Source organism: Condylostylus longicornis, unplaced genomic scaffold (genome assembly GCF_029603195.1).
Source record: "Condylostylus longicornis isolate FDR11 unplaced genomic scaffold, ASM2960319v2 ptg000001l, whole genome shotgun sequence".
Taxonomy (NCBI): Eukaryota; Metazoa; Arthropoda; class Insecta; order Diptera; family Dolichopodidae; genus Condylostylus; species Condylostylus longicornis.
In genome coordinates, this window is record NW_026577970.1 from 4,788,384 (window position 1) to 4,802,000 (window position 13,617).

Here is a 13,617-nt window from a genome sequence, read left to right on the forward strand (position 1 = left end):
TTTGTCGATTAATTTCAAATTTTTTGTTAAATTTAAGTTTTTAGTTGGTTAATCTTATTAATTTTTTACTGGTTTCATTTAAATTTTTAATTACTTTTGTTTTATTTTTTGTATTAAATATTTATTGGTTAAATTTTAATTTTTCAATTTATTATCGGTTAATTGATTAATTTTTCAAATTTTCAATTTAATTTTCATTTATCACTTCAATTTTTTTTAAATCTTAATTTTTTTAAAATTAACGAAGCTTCTATATTTTTAAAGCTTATTCAGTGAGATGCAGTTAGTTTCCCTCAGTTAAGTTTTTAAGATTAAGTGTAATGAAAAACTACTTACAGGAAAAAAACGTAATTCATCTGTTTGAGTCTTGGTGAGTAATGCGAATAGCGGTTGAGTTGTGTTTGTCCTTTTTAGACGTGAACTTTTATTCTCGTAAACGTCCTACTGCGGCACAATCTTCAACACTTTTTTGTAAGTACGGTTTGCTTCAGTTCCTTTTTCTTTTTATTTCACTTCGGATTTCCACAATACGCGCACTATAGTTGGGTACACTTTTATCGCGATATGCTTATTTTTCTTCTTTTCTTTTAAAATTTAACGAAGAGTTTTGCGATTTCACGATTCAAGTCACGTTGGGCGCCAGTTATTAAACTATCTTGATTCGATTATAAAAAAATAATTTTATTTCACACAATGTCACAACTATTACTTAAAAATTAAATTTTACAATTACTTAAATTCGAATTGATAGTTTAATTATAATATTCTATTCTTATTAACACCAATTTTAGACTAAATCATATCTTAAAATCTAACAGTATTTATAGTAATTAAAATTAAGTTCATTTCCGGCCTCGTGCAAAATTATAGACGTTTCGTCAGCATTTTTGATGGGAACGATAATTTCGTAATTTCTTCATGTTTAAACATGTTCGATTGCAGACGCTGTGTCAGCAATTTTCATGTGAACAGAAATTAGTATCGTACTGAAGATGTAATTTGATACCACTTGAATATGTAACTAAAGACGGTGATAACTTACATGTATAAATACATTATGTATATACATGTTTATTTATTTTGTTATATGTTTACGAACGAATTTACTAAAATAATAAAGCTATAATAAGGAGAAGAAGTGAAAATTCACCATATATTATTGGTAATTTTAATTATATTATTGTTGATATATACTAAATTTTCTACGTAGATTTATATATATAATGTCATATATATATAGATTTTTAATATGTATGTTGTTTTGTGAACATATAATAAATATATCGTGTACGTATATATTTATACGTACACGATATATTTATTATATATATAAGCATTCTTATACTTACACTCTTATGTATATCCATTTTACTTTCTATATGCGTTTAAATTTCATTTATAAAAAAGTGTACACACTTTTGAGAGGAAAGGTAGGATACTGCACCAAATTATATGTATGTGAATACATGTGAATACATATATAAATATATATAAAAGAAATATTCTTTTACTATACTATAGTTGTAAATATATATGTATATACAAACACAATAGATTTTACCATTTACACAACATAGTTAATTATTATTATATGTATAACAAAAGCAAAACACAACAAGTAAAAACGTTTCAGTCGGTATAAACCGATTGAATTATACCCTGCACCTTTCGTTATTATGTAGCAATTACACGAACCCGTGAAGTCATTCTATAGAAACTTCACGGATATGTCTGACTTTATAATTTTTCCAAATATTTAAAATTAGCTTTAGGAGTTGTATGGCAAGTACCTGAACCTGTCAAGCAATTCCATCAAAACTTCATATATCTGATCTACAATCGGACACACAACTGCCAAGTTTCATGAATCTGACTTTATTATTTTTCCAAATATTTAAAATAAGCTTTTAGAGTTGTATGGCAAGTACCCGAACCTGTCAAGCAATTCCACTAAAACTTCACAAATATATCTGATCTACAATCGGACACACAACTGCCAAGTTTCATGAATCTCACTTTATTGTTTTTCCAAATATTTAAAATTAGCTTCTGGAGTTGTATGGCAGGTACCCGAACCTGTCAAGCAATTCTTCTAAAACTTCAGAAATACATTTGACCTATAATTGGACACATGACTACCAAGTTTCACGAATCTGACTTTATTATTTTGCCAAATATAAAAAATTTGCTGTTGGAGTTGTATGGCAGCCACCCGAACCGATGCAGCTATCCCATTATAATTTTTAGAGCATGTGTAGAATATAATTGGACACATGTATACAAAATTTTATATTTATAGCTTTATTAGTTTTCGAAATATTTAAAATAAACTCCTTGAGTTGTATGGCAGCTACCCGAACCCGTTGTCCGAATTAGTTCAATAACAATAGGGTTCGTCCTTGGCACAAAAGAAAAAACTTGTGAAAGTTTGGTGTCGATAGCATTATTCGTTTTTGAGTTATCGTGCGATCGGATGGACGGACGGACGGACGGACGGACGGACGGACGGACGGACATGTCTAAATCGACGCAGAATTTTACGCTGAGCAAGAATATATATATATATGTCCATACCGCAGATGACTCCTTCAAGTAGTTACAAACTCCATACCAAAGTTAATATACCCTTCACGAAGTGCAGGGTATAATAAGGTGGTTTTTTAATCGATTGTTAATGATGAAACAAAAAAATAAATGAAACTCAAACCAATACGAGTATATATCATCTACCTAAACCTTTATACTCGTACATATTTATTTATACCACACTTTATATTTTAGAATAAATTTGCTAGCAATTTATTTGCATAACTTAGCCAAATATTTGATATTTTATGGGGACGTCAATAGATAATTTGTATGAGGAAATCATTTTAGAAAATACTGATTTTTAAGTAAGTTTAAATTTTACACATTACATAATGTACAGGTTAATATAAATTGGTTAATATAAGTATATATCTAACATCATAACATAAATGTATACATAGGTTCTTACTCAAATGCATTTCTAGATATTTTGAAATTTTTTTATTGGTAAACATTGGTAAATTTTGTAAAATTTGTAAAATTTTTCGTTTTTTACATACAAATTCTTAAAAGCCAAAAATAACGCTGAATGTTAAGCCCCTAAACTTAAATTATGGACCAACACAACAATGAAGCTTGTTTTAAAAAAATTTACCTATTACTCTGTCTGTCGGTTGGTGTGTTTACAAAATTTTTATATATCATTTTTTTCTATTCTTTTTTGCTCTAATTTTTTTTCTATAATAAAATTTCATTGTTTTATTCTTTCTATGCAAGTTATAGCTCTCCAAATCAATGGAATTACAATTGTTTTTACAAAATACTATAACCAAATTAAAAGCAAACTCAAGCTTTATAATTGTATTAGTCTAGACTTTTACAAATTTTTTCGGAAATCATTTCTCAAATATTCTGCAAAAATGTATGAAAAGTAATACGGTAATAATATACGGTATTAAAACAATCTATTATTTCAATAGATTGTGCTAATTTCAATAAAATTTTGAAAAAATTCTTATTAGATTCTGACTATCCATCCGTCCTTCCGTGACCCCGTCTGTAAAATTTTCTACACCCTTGAAGACAGAAATAGATTTTTGCTAGAAACCTATTTCCGTAGAAGAAAATTTTAACCTATCTCTAAAGTTATAGAGTTCTCCACTTTTAAGTTTATAGCCCCTCAAAAACCTAAAAATTCCATTTTCAACTATTTATTGTAACGACACCACAGCCATTTTTTAAAATTCTAGAAACGTAAAAAATAGAGAATGGTTTCTTCTACCTGATCATATAAAAATTAATCATTATTTGTAGGTCGTTTTTTTCAAGATTTTGATTTCTTTTTTCTTTTTTTGAAAACATGTAGAAACTTGAAGTTTTTGCAGCTTTTAGATACGTATTAATAGATAGTTCATTTCGTTAGAAGAAAAATTTTTCTACCTCCACCCCAAAGTTATTATCTCTCGAAGTTTGTAAAATTTGAATATTCGGTACCATATATTTCCAAAACTGCAAGCTTTTGCAAACTTTTGCAAATGCAGAAAGGTAACTATAAATGACATGAAATCAAAAGACATAAATATTTTTCTTAACTCATGCAATTAGCCTTTCAATTCTCAATGAAACCTTGAATTATATTAACGCTTCATTCAATTTTTGTTTTTGCTTCATCCGAAGCGTACACAATCTTTGAGACAGCATTTTCACCATTGGTTTGATCAAACTAAAATCTTGACTTAAATTCAAAAAGGTAAATTTTACCAATCATAGTTTAATCAACTTCATTTATTTTCTAAGTTTTTCAAATGCTCCTCAACTTCAATATGAAAATTTATAAATAATTTTCAAATTACTCTCTCGTGTATTGTGATCTGATGAATTGTTGGGGATTAGATAAATACATAAACATATTTTAAATATGTGCTTCTTAAAATAATAGAAAAAAATTTATTATGTTCAATTTTTAATTTAATTTCTAAATAAATTTTTAAATATTTTTAATGGAAATAAAATAATTATTTTACAATCAACCAAAGAATAATTTCAAAATAAAATTAAAAATTAAAATATTATTTACTTGAATAAAGAACATAGTATTGCAATATTAAAAATTTAATACCCCCTCTTTTTTACCAAAAAGGTATTTTTTATTTAAAAAAATACTAAATAAATGTCCTTTTTTTATACAAAAAGGATATAAAAACAAAAATAAATACACTTTAATAAAATATTTTTAATTTTTCAATTTATTTTTTTATTATTCTATTAAATTATATAAATATTATATAAGAAATATGACACAAAAAAATTTCTATTAAACAAATATTATAATAATTAAAAATATAACCCTTTTTAAACAAAAAAAAAGAGGAACAAATTGATAATTTTGCTATAAAATAATTAAAATAAGATGTCATAATTAAGATCCTCATTTACAACATTTTATATATATACAAATGTAATATAGATAGGACGTATAAATATGTATGGAAATATTATATTTTATTATCATATACAACATACTATATGCATAATATCTATGTTTTGTATAAGAAGAATAATTTTCATTTATAAAGGCACAATATCACATTTTAGAATGTAATTGTACCAAAATATTATAGAATATTTAGTATAAATGGAAATATGTAGATCTATCTATGAATATTAAAATATATATTTATATATAAAATTTATGAGGCAATCTGAGGTTAACATTTAATAAAAGAAATCATAAACCATATAAACAAAAAAAGGAAAAAAACAGACAATATATCAAACATTTGACATTTTATTCTAAAGATTTTACTTTTGATATTTTATAAAGAATATATGCAAAGAATATAACAAGGGAATATTACAATGATTATGGTACTTATTATGTATTGTGCTGTATCAATAACATGCATATATATATAAAAATATATTTTCTGTCCCATATAGCTATAGGTCCCATATAGCTTTTCATTTTTATCCTGTGTGTATACCATTCCCCTTTTTTGTTAAAAAATAACTAAAAGAAACCTACAATATTAATACATGTATATGTATGTTTCTTTAAAATAAGTTAAACAAATTTTTTTTTAATTTATATAAACTACAATTATATTATATTTACCCATTGAACTATAAATATATATTAAAACTTATAATCTATATCAAAGAATTTAATTATAGTATATATTATGTATTCCTATTTAATTACATATTATATGTCTAATATATGTATTTAGTTTTACTTATATACACTTTTACTTATTCACCTATGTATATTATAATTATATTATGATATTTTCCATAAAATAAAGTAATATTTTGTATATATGTATACATGTATATACACAAATAAAAAAATAATATACTTATGTAATTAGATTTAAAAAAAGGTATAATGTAAGATTTAACATACATGTGATCTTAAAATGCTAGTACATATTATATACATAATAATATATGAATTTAATATATAGTATAATTTAAAAACGTTGCATATCCTTTTATTAGTATAAAACAAAAAAAAAAAAAGAAAATTTCTTACAATATGGAAAAGAAAATCATTGAAAACCGGTATGTTTCATATATGTATATATGTATATATATAACATTATTTAACAATATATATTTCACATATTTCATATATATATATATACATATAACATTATTATATCTACCTCGTCATGTATACATAAATATTTATTCATCTTATAAATATATATGCATATACACATACAACTATGCGAATATTATATACATACGCATATATTATTCAAATTTATAATTATTTATTTAATAATGTGTACATTGATAACCCAAAACCTTGAAGAATTATCCTGCATTGAAGCATCTGGAATGAAAATTCCAGAATAAACGAATTTTGAAAATTTTTCTCCACAAAAAAAAAAGCAAAAATTTCTTCCTTCATAAATAAAACCCCTATTTTCCAAAGAAATAAAAACAAAACAAAAAAAAATTAGGATGAAAAAGAAAATTTTTTCATCTCTTCAACATTTTTTTTCTTACATTAACTTCTAAATCCACAAATTTAAGATGAACTTGCGCACAAATTCATTTTCCACAATAATAAGAGCTTTATTCAAGTATCAAAAAATTGTTTACATTCCTTTTTATCTTAAAAATTTATAATTTCGAATTTTAAAGTGATGCTAAAATTTTTCGAAATTTACGTACTAACAAACACATATATAATATGTTTATAATATATGCACATATATATGTATACGTATTAATAAATTATTTGAACAATTGTACACACTCTTATATTAAAATATGTGTGCATAATTATATGTGAAAATATTTAAGGACGATAATAATGATGCTTTTAAGCCACTGATGATGATGATGCTATTATAGTGCTAATAGTATATTGAAGGGTAATATTATTTTCTTTATACAAAAATTATTTCAAGTATATATAGGTGTTCCTTCGTTATTATATATTTATATAAAAGATTAATCAACGTTCTTATCGTTTTATAATATTTTCATTCTTACACAAATCTAGTGTACTAATTACGCCACATACTATACCATAATACGAGAATAAGACCACTGTATCACACTTATAATTATATAGAACATACTATACATACCATACATATGAACTCAAATATTATTTCATGTAATTTGCTTAGAGTAGTTGACTAAACGTAAATGGTATATATAACGTACATTTATGTGTATGTACATATCTACATACACTTAATATGGACATGCAATAGTATAAACCGTAATATGTATACGAAATATTACCTCTCACAAAAAGTCTCAGTCTCCCACGAAACTCGTTATTCTCCTTGTTATTTTTATACAAGCTTATATTCATTACTTTTACCAAAATATATTAAAATTTTTTATATACATACATTATGTATAATTCTTTTTTTTCTGATTCTATAATGTGCTTTAAAATATTTGACTTTTTATCTTTGAATCGCTGATGAATTAAAGACAAATGAAAAGTTACTATAGTGCGTCATTTTTTCGCTGAATTTAAATTCGACCTACTTTTGTTTTTTTCTTTATACATATATTTTAAGTGTAGCATTAACTACTCTTTAGGAATTTATAATGCATAATAATATGTTCGCCATTCCTTTTTTTTTAACTTCTTACGTAAACTGTATTCGTATTTTTATATACCAAATTTTTTTTTTTGTATTCGTGCTTAATTTAAATTCAAGATTTATATTCAAGATTTTTAAAAACTGAATTGAATTTCAATTTAAAATTTATTATAAAAACAACATATATGAGCACGTAGGAAAAGCAGCTCTGCTAATATGCATGTATTTAAATCTCGGAAACTACTGAAATGTACAAGTACTTATGCGTGTATTTTAGTTATGTACTTATGTAGGAGTACTAATAAAATTGGGATTCAGGTACAATAAAAAATATATATTAAGTCTTAATTAGATTAAAAAATAATTAACTTTTAGATTACTGTGCTCGATTAGAAAATTGTTTAATTAGAATGTGCAAGGATTAAACTAATTAGAGGAAATTTTTCCTTTCATTTAAAAATTTGTTTAAGAAAAATTTTGTATGATTTATACATAAATTTTTATTTAATTGTGTAGTTTAAGTTTTTCTTATTTAAAATATTAAGGACACTACTGACAAAAAGATTACTCACATTTATACAAGTATGTATGTATGTACATTTTATGAACAAAAATATGCATTATTTTTTTAATTAAATTCTGAAATTTTTCAAAATACGTTAAATGCATAATATCGATTATCGTTTAATGACAAAAATGTCACAAAGTTCGTTTGGAGAACAATCTTCCAATTTGTATTAGTCAATTTGCTTGGTTAATACAAATTTTAATTTTAGAATAAACTTTAAATAAATGGAATGCATGTAAATAAAAAAAAAATGAATTATTGCAAGTAAATCATACAAATGGCTAAAATTTTGCAAAATATAATTGCATATACATAAAAGATTTTTACTATTTTTACATTTCGTCAAAATAATTTATTAACAATTCTCTGTGCCACTTCAAAAGAATTCAAAGTAAAAAGATGAACACCATTACAATATGATTTTTTATTGAAAACTAGTTCCTTTATCATATTTTCGAAAGTTTTTGTTGAAAATTCTTTGAAACGTTCATCATCAGCCTTATATGACTCAAATTGTTTAAGTAAGCTCGTTTCCATTGATACTTTTGTTATTTTCACCATTTTTTCAAGATTTGACCATGAAGTTGGGACAAATACACCTGGAATTACTGGTTGATATATTCCAATTTCACGACATTTTTTAATAAAATTTATAATGCTATCAGTAGAAAAACACAATTGTGTTATAATGAAATCAGCACCAGAATCAACCTAATAAATGAAAATATTATTAATTATCTAATATCCCTGTATGTTTATATAAATACCTTAAACTTCAGGTTTTTTAAATCTTCTTCCATAGATTTTGCTTCAGGATGAATATCTGGATAGCCGCAGACTCCAATTGAGATATCTAAAACAAAATAAAACGTTTTAACAAAAATGTACATATTAGTACATACGTACATATATATGCATATACTTATGTATATACCATTTTTAATTTCTTTCAGCTTTCTAACCATATCACTGGCATATTTAAATTCTTGTTCCTTATCAACTAAATCTCCTCGGATTATTAAAACGTTTTTAACATTTGTTGTTCGCACTATATTCTTTAGCCTTTCTGTAGTCATTTGATAACAACTCAAATGCAATAAATATGCTTTATTCTTCAATTCTAATGATTTAATTAATGAAAAGGTCAAATCAGAAAAATTATCCCATAATACCGATACGAAGAGCGGATTTATTTTAAAATTTTTAAAATTTAATAATTCAATATGTTTTGCTGAAATTTCAATGCCATAAAATTTTTGACAATTTTGAAATTTTTCAATGATTTTTTTATTATTTTTACTATCATTTTCTTCACAGCTTTGCATTTTATTCTGATTCTAACTAAATGCTCAATTCTATTAATATTAATTTTTGAGATTCGTAATCTAAACGTGGTCTCTCTTCTGAGTAAAATAAACATCATTCAAAACTAGTTTTCTACATAAGTTAATTTTTTTTAATAAAAACAAAAAAAAAATTAAGAGGAGCGATTGAATCTGAAACATCCGAGAAGTTACACTGTGATAATACTGAGCAAACTACCTCTTATGATGCGTAATATAAATTGGACTTATTTACATGCATATAGTACATATTTTATTTACATGCAATACATACATACACATTATTTAACATTATAATGGGTGACGGGTGCTGATAGGGTTGGATTTCGCTCTTCAACACAATGTTTTTATTGAGACAATATGGGAAAATAAAATTAAAATATATAGCTAAATACTTTACATATGTTTTATTTTATTTATTTTTTATAATTTAATCGACTTTTAACTGAGTTTTACTAAAATCACTTTTTTCGGTAAACTATTTCTCTCATTTCTTACCAGTTTGATTTTTCCTATACTCAAACCTTGAAGTACATATGTAGAACAATGAAATGAATATTTTGCCGACAATATCGAAACCTTATAAATTTAATTCTTTATGCATGCATTATGAAAGAAAAAATACTGTTTTTAGTCATTATATTTTATTTTTCATTAAATAGGTACAATGTTTTTAATTTAAATTATTTTGAGATTTGTTTAACCTGTTTCTTTGCGTTTACCCTCTCAACTAACTCTTTCACTCTCCTTAAGCAATCCTTCTTTGTTCTATTAGGTACGCATTCGGCTATTTTATCCCATCTATCAGGTGTTGATATTGGATATGTTTTGATTGCCTGTTCTAATAACGCCTGCTCTTCTTTAGTCCAAACTTTAAACGTTTCATTTACATTGTTTTTGTTGATGTCTACCGAAGATTTATTGTTTTCTTGATGAGATATATCGCCTGAAATTTCGTCACTTACAGTTATATCAGCTTTATCCACTTTTTTTAAATCCTTTTTTTGCTTTTCAAAAGATTCAAATGCTGCTTGATTAACATGTTGCTTAAGCAGAGACTGGGAAAAGTCGGCACTTTGCAAATTTTTAGCTTTATTTAGGACATCTTTGGCTTGAAATTTTCTAGTTCCTGCAGTTAATGAATGTTGATTCATGAAGGTAGCGATAACCTCCCATCTCTGAGCAGTCCCAGCCGGAAAAAGATTTACAGATTTAATAAGAAGCTGCGTATTATCATTATTCCAAATATCGTTTTTATCATTAAGTCTGGAAGTTTCTTCCAAAGAATTACTATTTTTCTGCTTTAAAGATGAAAGCCTCTCTTCTTCTATTTTCTTGTTAAGGTCTGTCAAAATTTTATAGAAAGCTTCCGAACCATTTTCCTCTATTAACTTATTTGCGTCCTGTAATTCGGTCAATTTCAATAATTCACATATTTTTTCTACGTTTTCCATATTTCTAACCCTTTCATTTTCATCATTTGAAAAAAAATTTGATTCTTTAGCTTTGTCTCTTAAAGATTTTCTTTCTTTTTTGAGAGCTCTTTTTTGCTGTTCTTTTTCTATTCGTATTTGTTCTATACGTTTTTGCTCAGCCAAATCTAATTTCGCTTTTAATAACTGTGCTTCTTTTAATATTTTTTCTTCTTGGGCTTTAACTGCTTGTACAGCATCCATTTTAGCTCGTTTTGCAGCCAATTTTCTATCCTTGTCTTCTTTTTTGAATTTCAAAATTCTTGGGTCATTATTATAGCACAGGTCTACTAATGATCTTATACGAGCCATTTCCTCTTTTTTCCTTTTTATTCGTAGTATCTTATTTTGTTTTTCTATCCACCGACGTTCTTCCCTATCCTGTCCTTTCTCTTTGTCTTCTTCATCTAAATAGCTGAATTCCCTCCAAGATTCGAAATCGTACCAAAATGAATAAAAAGCATCAACCTCTTCTCTTGATGAGTTTTCGTTTCCTAATGATGGAACATTTTTTCTTTGGCTCCATCTGGAATTTAAGCTGAAATATTTTTGAAAAGTTTCATAAAAATTTTTCTCTATTTGTTGCAATGTTGGAAGTGAATTGTCAAATTCTGGATCTATAGAATCATAAGCTTTCCTAGTTTTTGTTGTTCCTAAAACTTCATACGCCTTTGTTATACATGTAAAATAATCATCTTCAATTTTGATTTCTTCACCCTTAGCTTTTCTTTTATCAGGATGATGAAGCAACACAATTTTCCGATATGCTCGTCTTATGTCTTCTTCAGTTGCGAAAAAACGTTTGTGTTTTAACCCTAAAACCGCGTAATGATCTTGGTCTTTCCATTCTTTTGGATCTAAACTTTTTAAATAACCTTCATCAATTTCAAAGTTATCTTCCAAAAATATAACCTCTTCTTCTCCACCAACGCAAGAAAAAGAATTTTTCAAGTCCAATTTTTGCTTTAATTTCAAATAAGTATAACCAACACGTTGGATTTTTCTTGTTACTAATGCAAGTGGAACGCAAATCGGATGCATTTTCTCTTTTGAATGAAAAACTAGTAAATTTAAAATATGGTTAAAGTTATATTTCAAAAATATTTCTTTGCGATTTAAAATTATTAATATCAATAATATACATAATTAATAATTACATACATTTATCAAATCAATAACGCACTGGCGGTTACGTGAGTAAAAAAAACTAAATGTATATGAAGTTTGACACTTTCAAGTGTTATCAGATCATGACAAATTTTGCTTTTTATGGAAATTTCGTGAGGCAGTGTTTACAAATCAAACAAAATTGTACGATTTGAGTAGCGATCAAAATTTGAAACACATTTCATTGTAAACAACCAATCTATTCAAACTAAATCATATAAAAAATAATCTATTGAATCTTGTCCTATTTACCATTAAATCTTTTACAGCTGCAATAGTTAAAAATGATGACTAATAAAATTTTTGATGTTTTGTAGATGTGATCAGCTGATTATTATTATTTTTAATCACAATAGCAAAAAACCAACTAAAGTAACAGAAACCATGGTAAATTAGAAGATTTGACCTAATCAAATTTGATTTGTAAACAATAATTCTATTGGTTCAATTCGATTTTTAGTCCAATTTTATTTGACTTTTAAACTCTGCCAGATATTTCTTTGAAGAATCAAGATACTGAAAATCGTCTGTAATTCTTTCACTTTTGTAACTATAGTCCGCTTTACGAGTCCGTATTTTTTAATTGATCTTAGTAAAAAATAGTATATTTTTTTCAGCAAGAATTCTTTTTTGATTCTTTTCATAAATATTTATGTTCCATTTACATTTTGAAACTTTGCAAATCGTCTTTTTCGGTTTATGAATAAAACATAATCTTACCGACCATGCCGAATTTTCGATAAATAAAATGCTTTTAAAGAGATTGATGGAATTTCTTAAAATTTAATATTTGGGTTTTGGTTGTTACCGAAACTAACTGGCGAGCGTTTCAGACTGAAATTCTACTAAGAACCAAAGCACAAGGCGAAATTCTAGTAAGAGCCAAATTTACACTTTTCTAGGTATGTTAGCTAAAAGCTCGCTTCTTAAAAATGAAAGGAAGTGATCAAAATGCATTTTCATAATCTTCCGTAACACTTTCGCTGAACTAGGCAATATACACTGCGGTCGGGCATGTGCTGTTACAGATTTTTTTATCTTTCAAATGTCAATTTAATAACAAAAGATATTTCAAATATTATAATGAAATGCGAAAATATCTTCGAAAACTAACGATCTATCTATCATAAATCAAGAACATGTTCTCCCCATCTAATAACGTAGGTCGCAGATAGTTTACGCATTTTTTCGTTATAATGTAATTGTGCTCAGTTTAACTGCTTATAAATATCTTGAACATGTAATTGGATGGCAAATATTAAATTAACATATTTTGACCTTGTCAAAAAATAACTCAATTATTTTTTAATCAAGTTTCTTTAAAACCAGTCTGTTAGCATATTTTTATTAAAATATAACTAAGTTATTTTTCATTTTTTAAAATCGTCACGCTGTACATATTTTTGAAATATACTTATGCGTTTGGTTAGAAGAAATAATTTTGTTCTTAACGTATT

General features: G+C 25.7%; 2 protein-coding genes across 2 annotated transcripts; both read right to left on the reverse strand.

The window, feature by feature from the left end:
* Positions 1–8,513: 8,513 nt before the first annotated feature.
* On the reverse strand, positions 8,514–9,682 carry LOC129618422 (methylenetetrahydrofolate reductase (NADPH)-like). Its single transcript, XM_055533160.1, has 3 exons — positions 9,113–9,682; positions 8,946–9,031; positions 8,514–8,889 (listed from the first exon to the last, which is right to left on the reverse strand). The coding sequence occupies exons 1-3, from the start codon at positions 9,501–9,503 to the stop codon at positions 8,521–8,523; spliced, it is 846 nt and encodes a 281-aa protein (XP_055389135.1). The 5' UTR covers positions 9,504–9,682; the 3' UTR covers positions 8,514–8,520.
* A 451-nt stretch (positions 9,683–10,133) lies between these two features.
* LOC129610857 (dnaJ homolog subfamily C member 2) lies at positions 10,134–12,222 on the reverse strand. The gene is made up of 2 exons (XM_055523653.1): positions 12,155–12,222; positions 10,134–12,054 (listed from the first exon to the last, which is right to left on the reverse strand). The coding sequence occupies exon 2, from the start codon at positions 12,032–12,034 to the stop codon at positions 10,205–10,207; it is 1,830 nt and encodes a 609-aa protein (XP_055379628.1). The 5' UTR covers positions 12,035–12,054; positions 12,155–12,222; the 3' UTR covers positions 10,134–10,204.
* Between the last annotated feature and the right edge of the window lie 1,395 nt (positions 12,223–13,617).

Coding starts and splice junctions, on each gene's coding strand:
- LOC129618422 (XM_055533160.1), bottom strand. CDS start 9,503: ATGCAAAGCTGTGAAGAAAATGATAGTAAAAATAATAAAAAAATCATT. Junction 9,032..9,112: donor GCTGAAAGAAATTAAAAATG/GTATATACATAA, acceptor ATTTTGTTTTAG/ATATCTCAATTGGAGTCTGC. Junction 8,890..8,945: donor TAAAAAACCTGAAGTTTAAG/GTATTTATATAA, acceptor TTCATTTATTAG/GTTGATTCTGGTGCTGATTT.
- LOC129610857 (XM_055523653.1), bottom strand. CDS start 12,034: ATGCATCCGATTTGCGTTCCACTTGCATTAGTAACAAGAAAAATCCAA.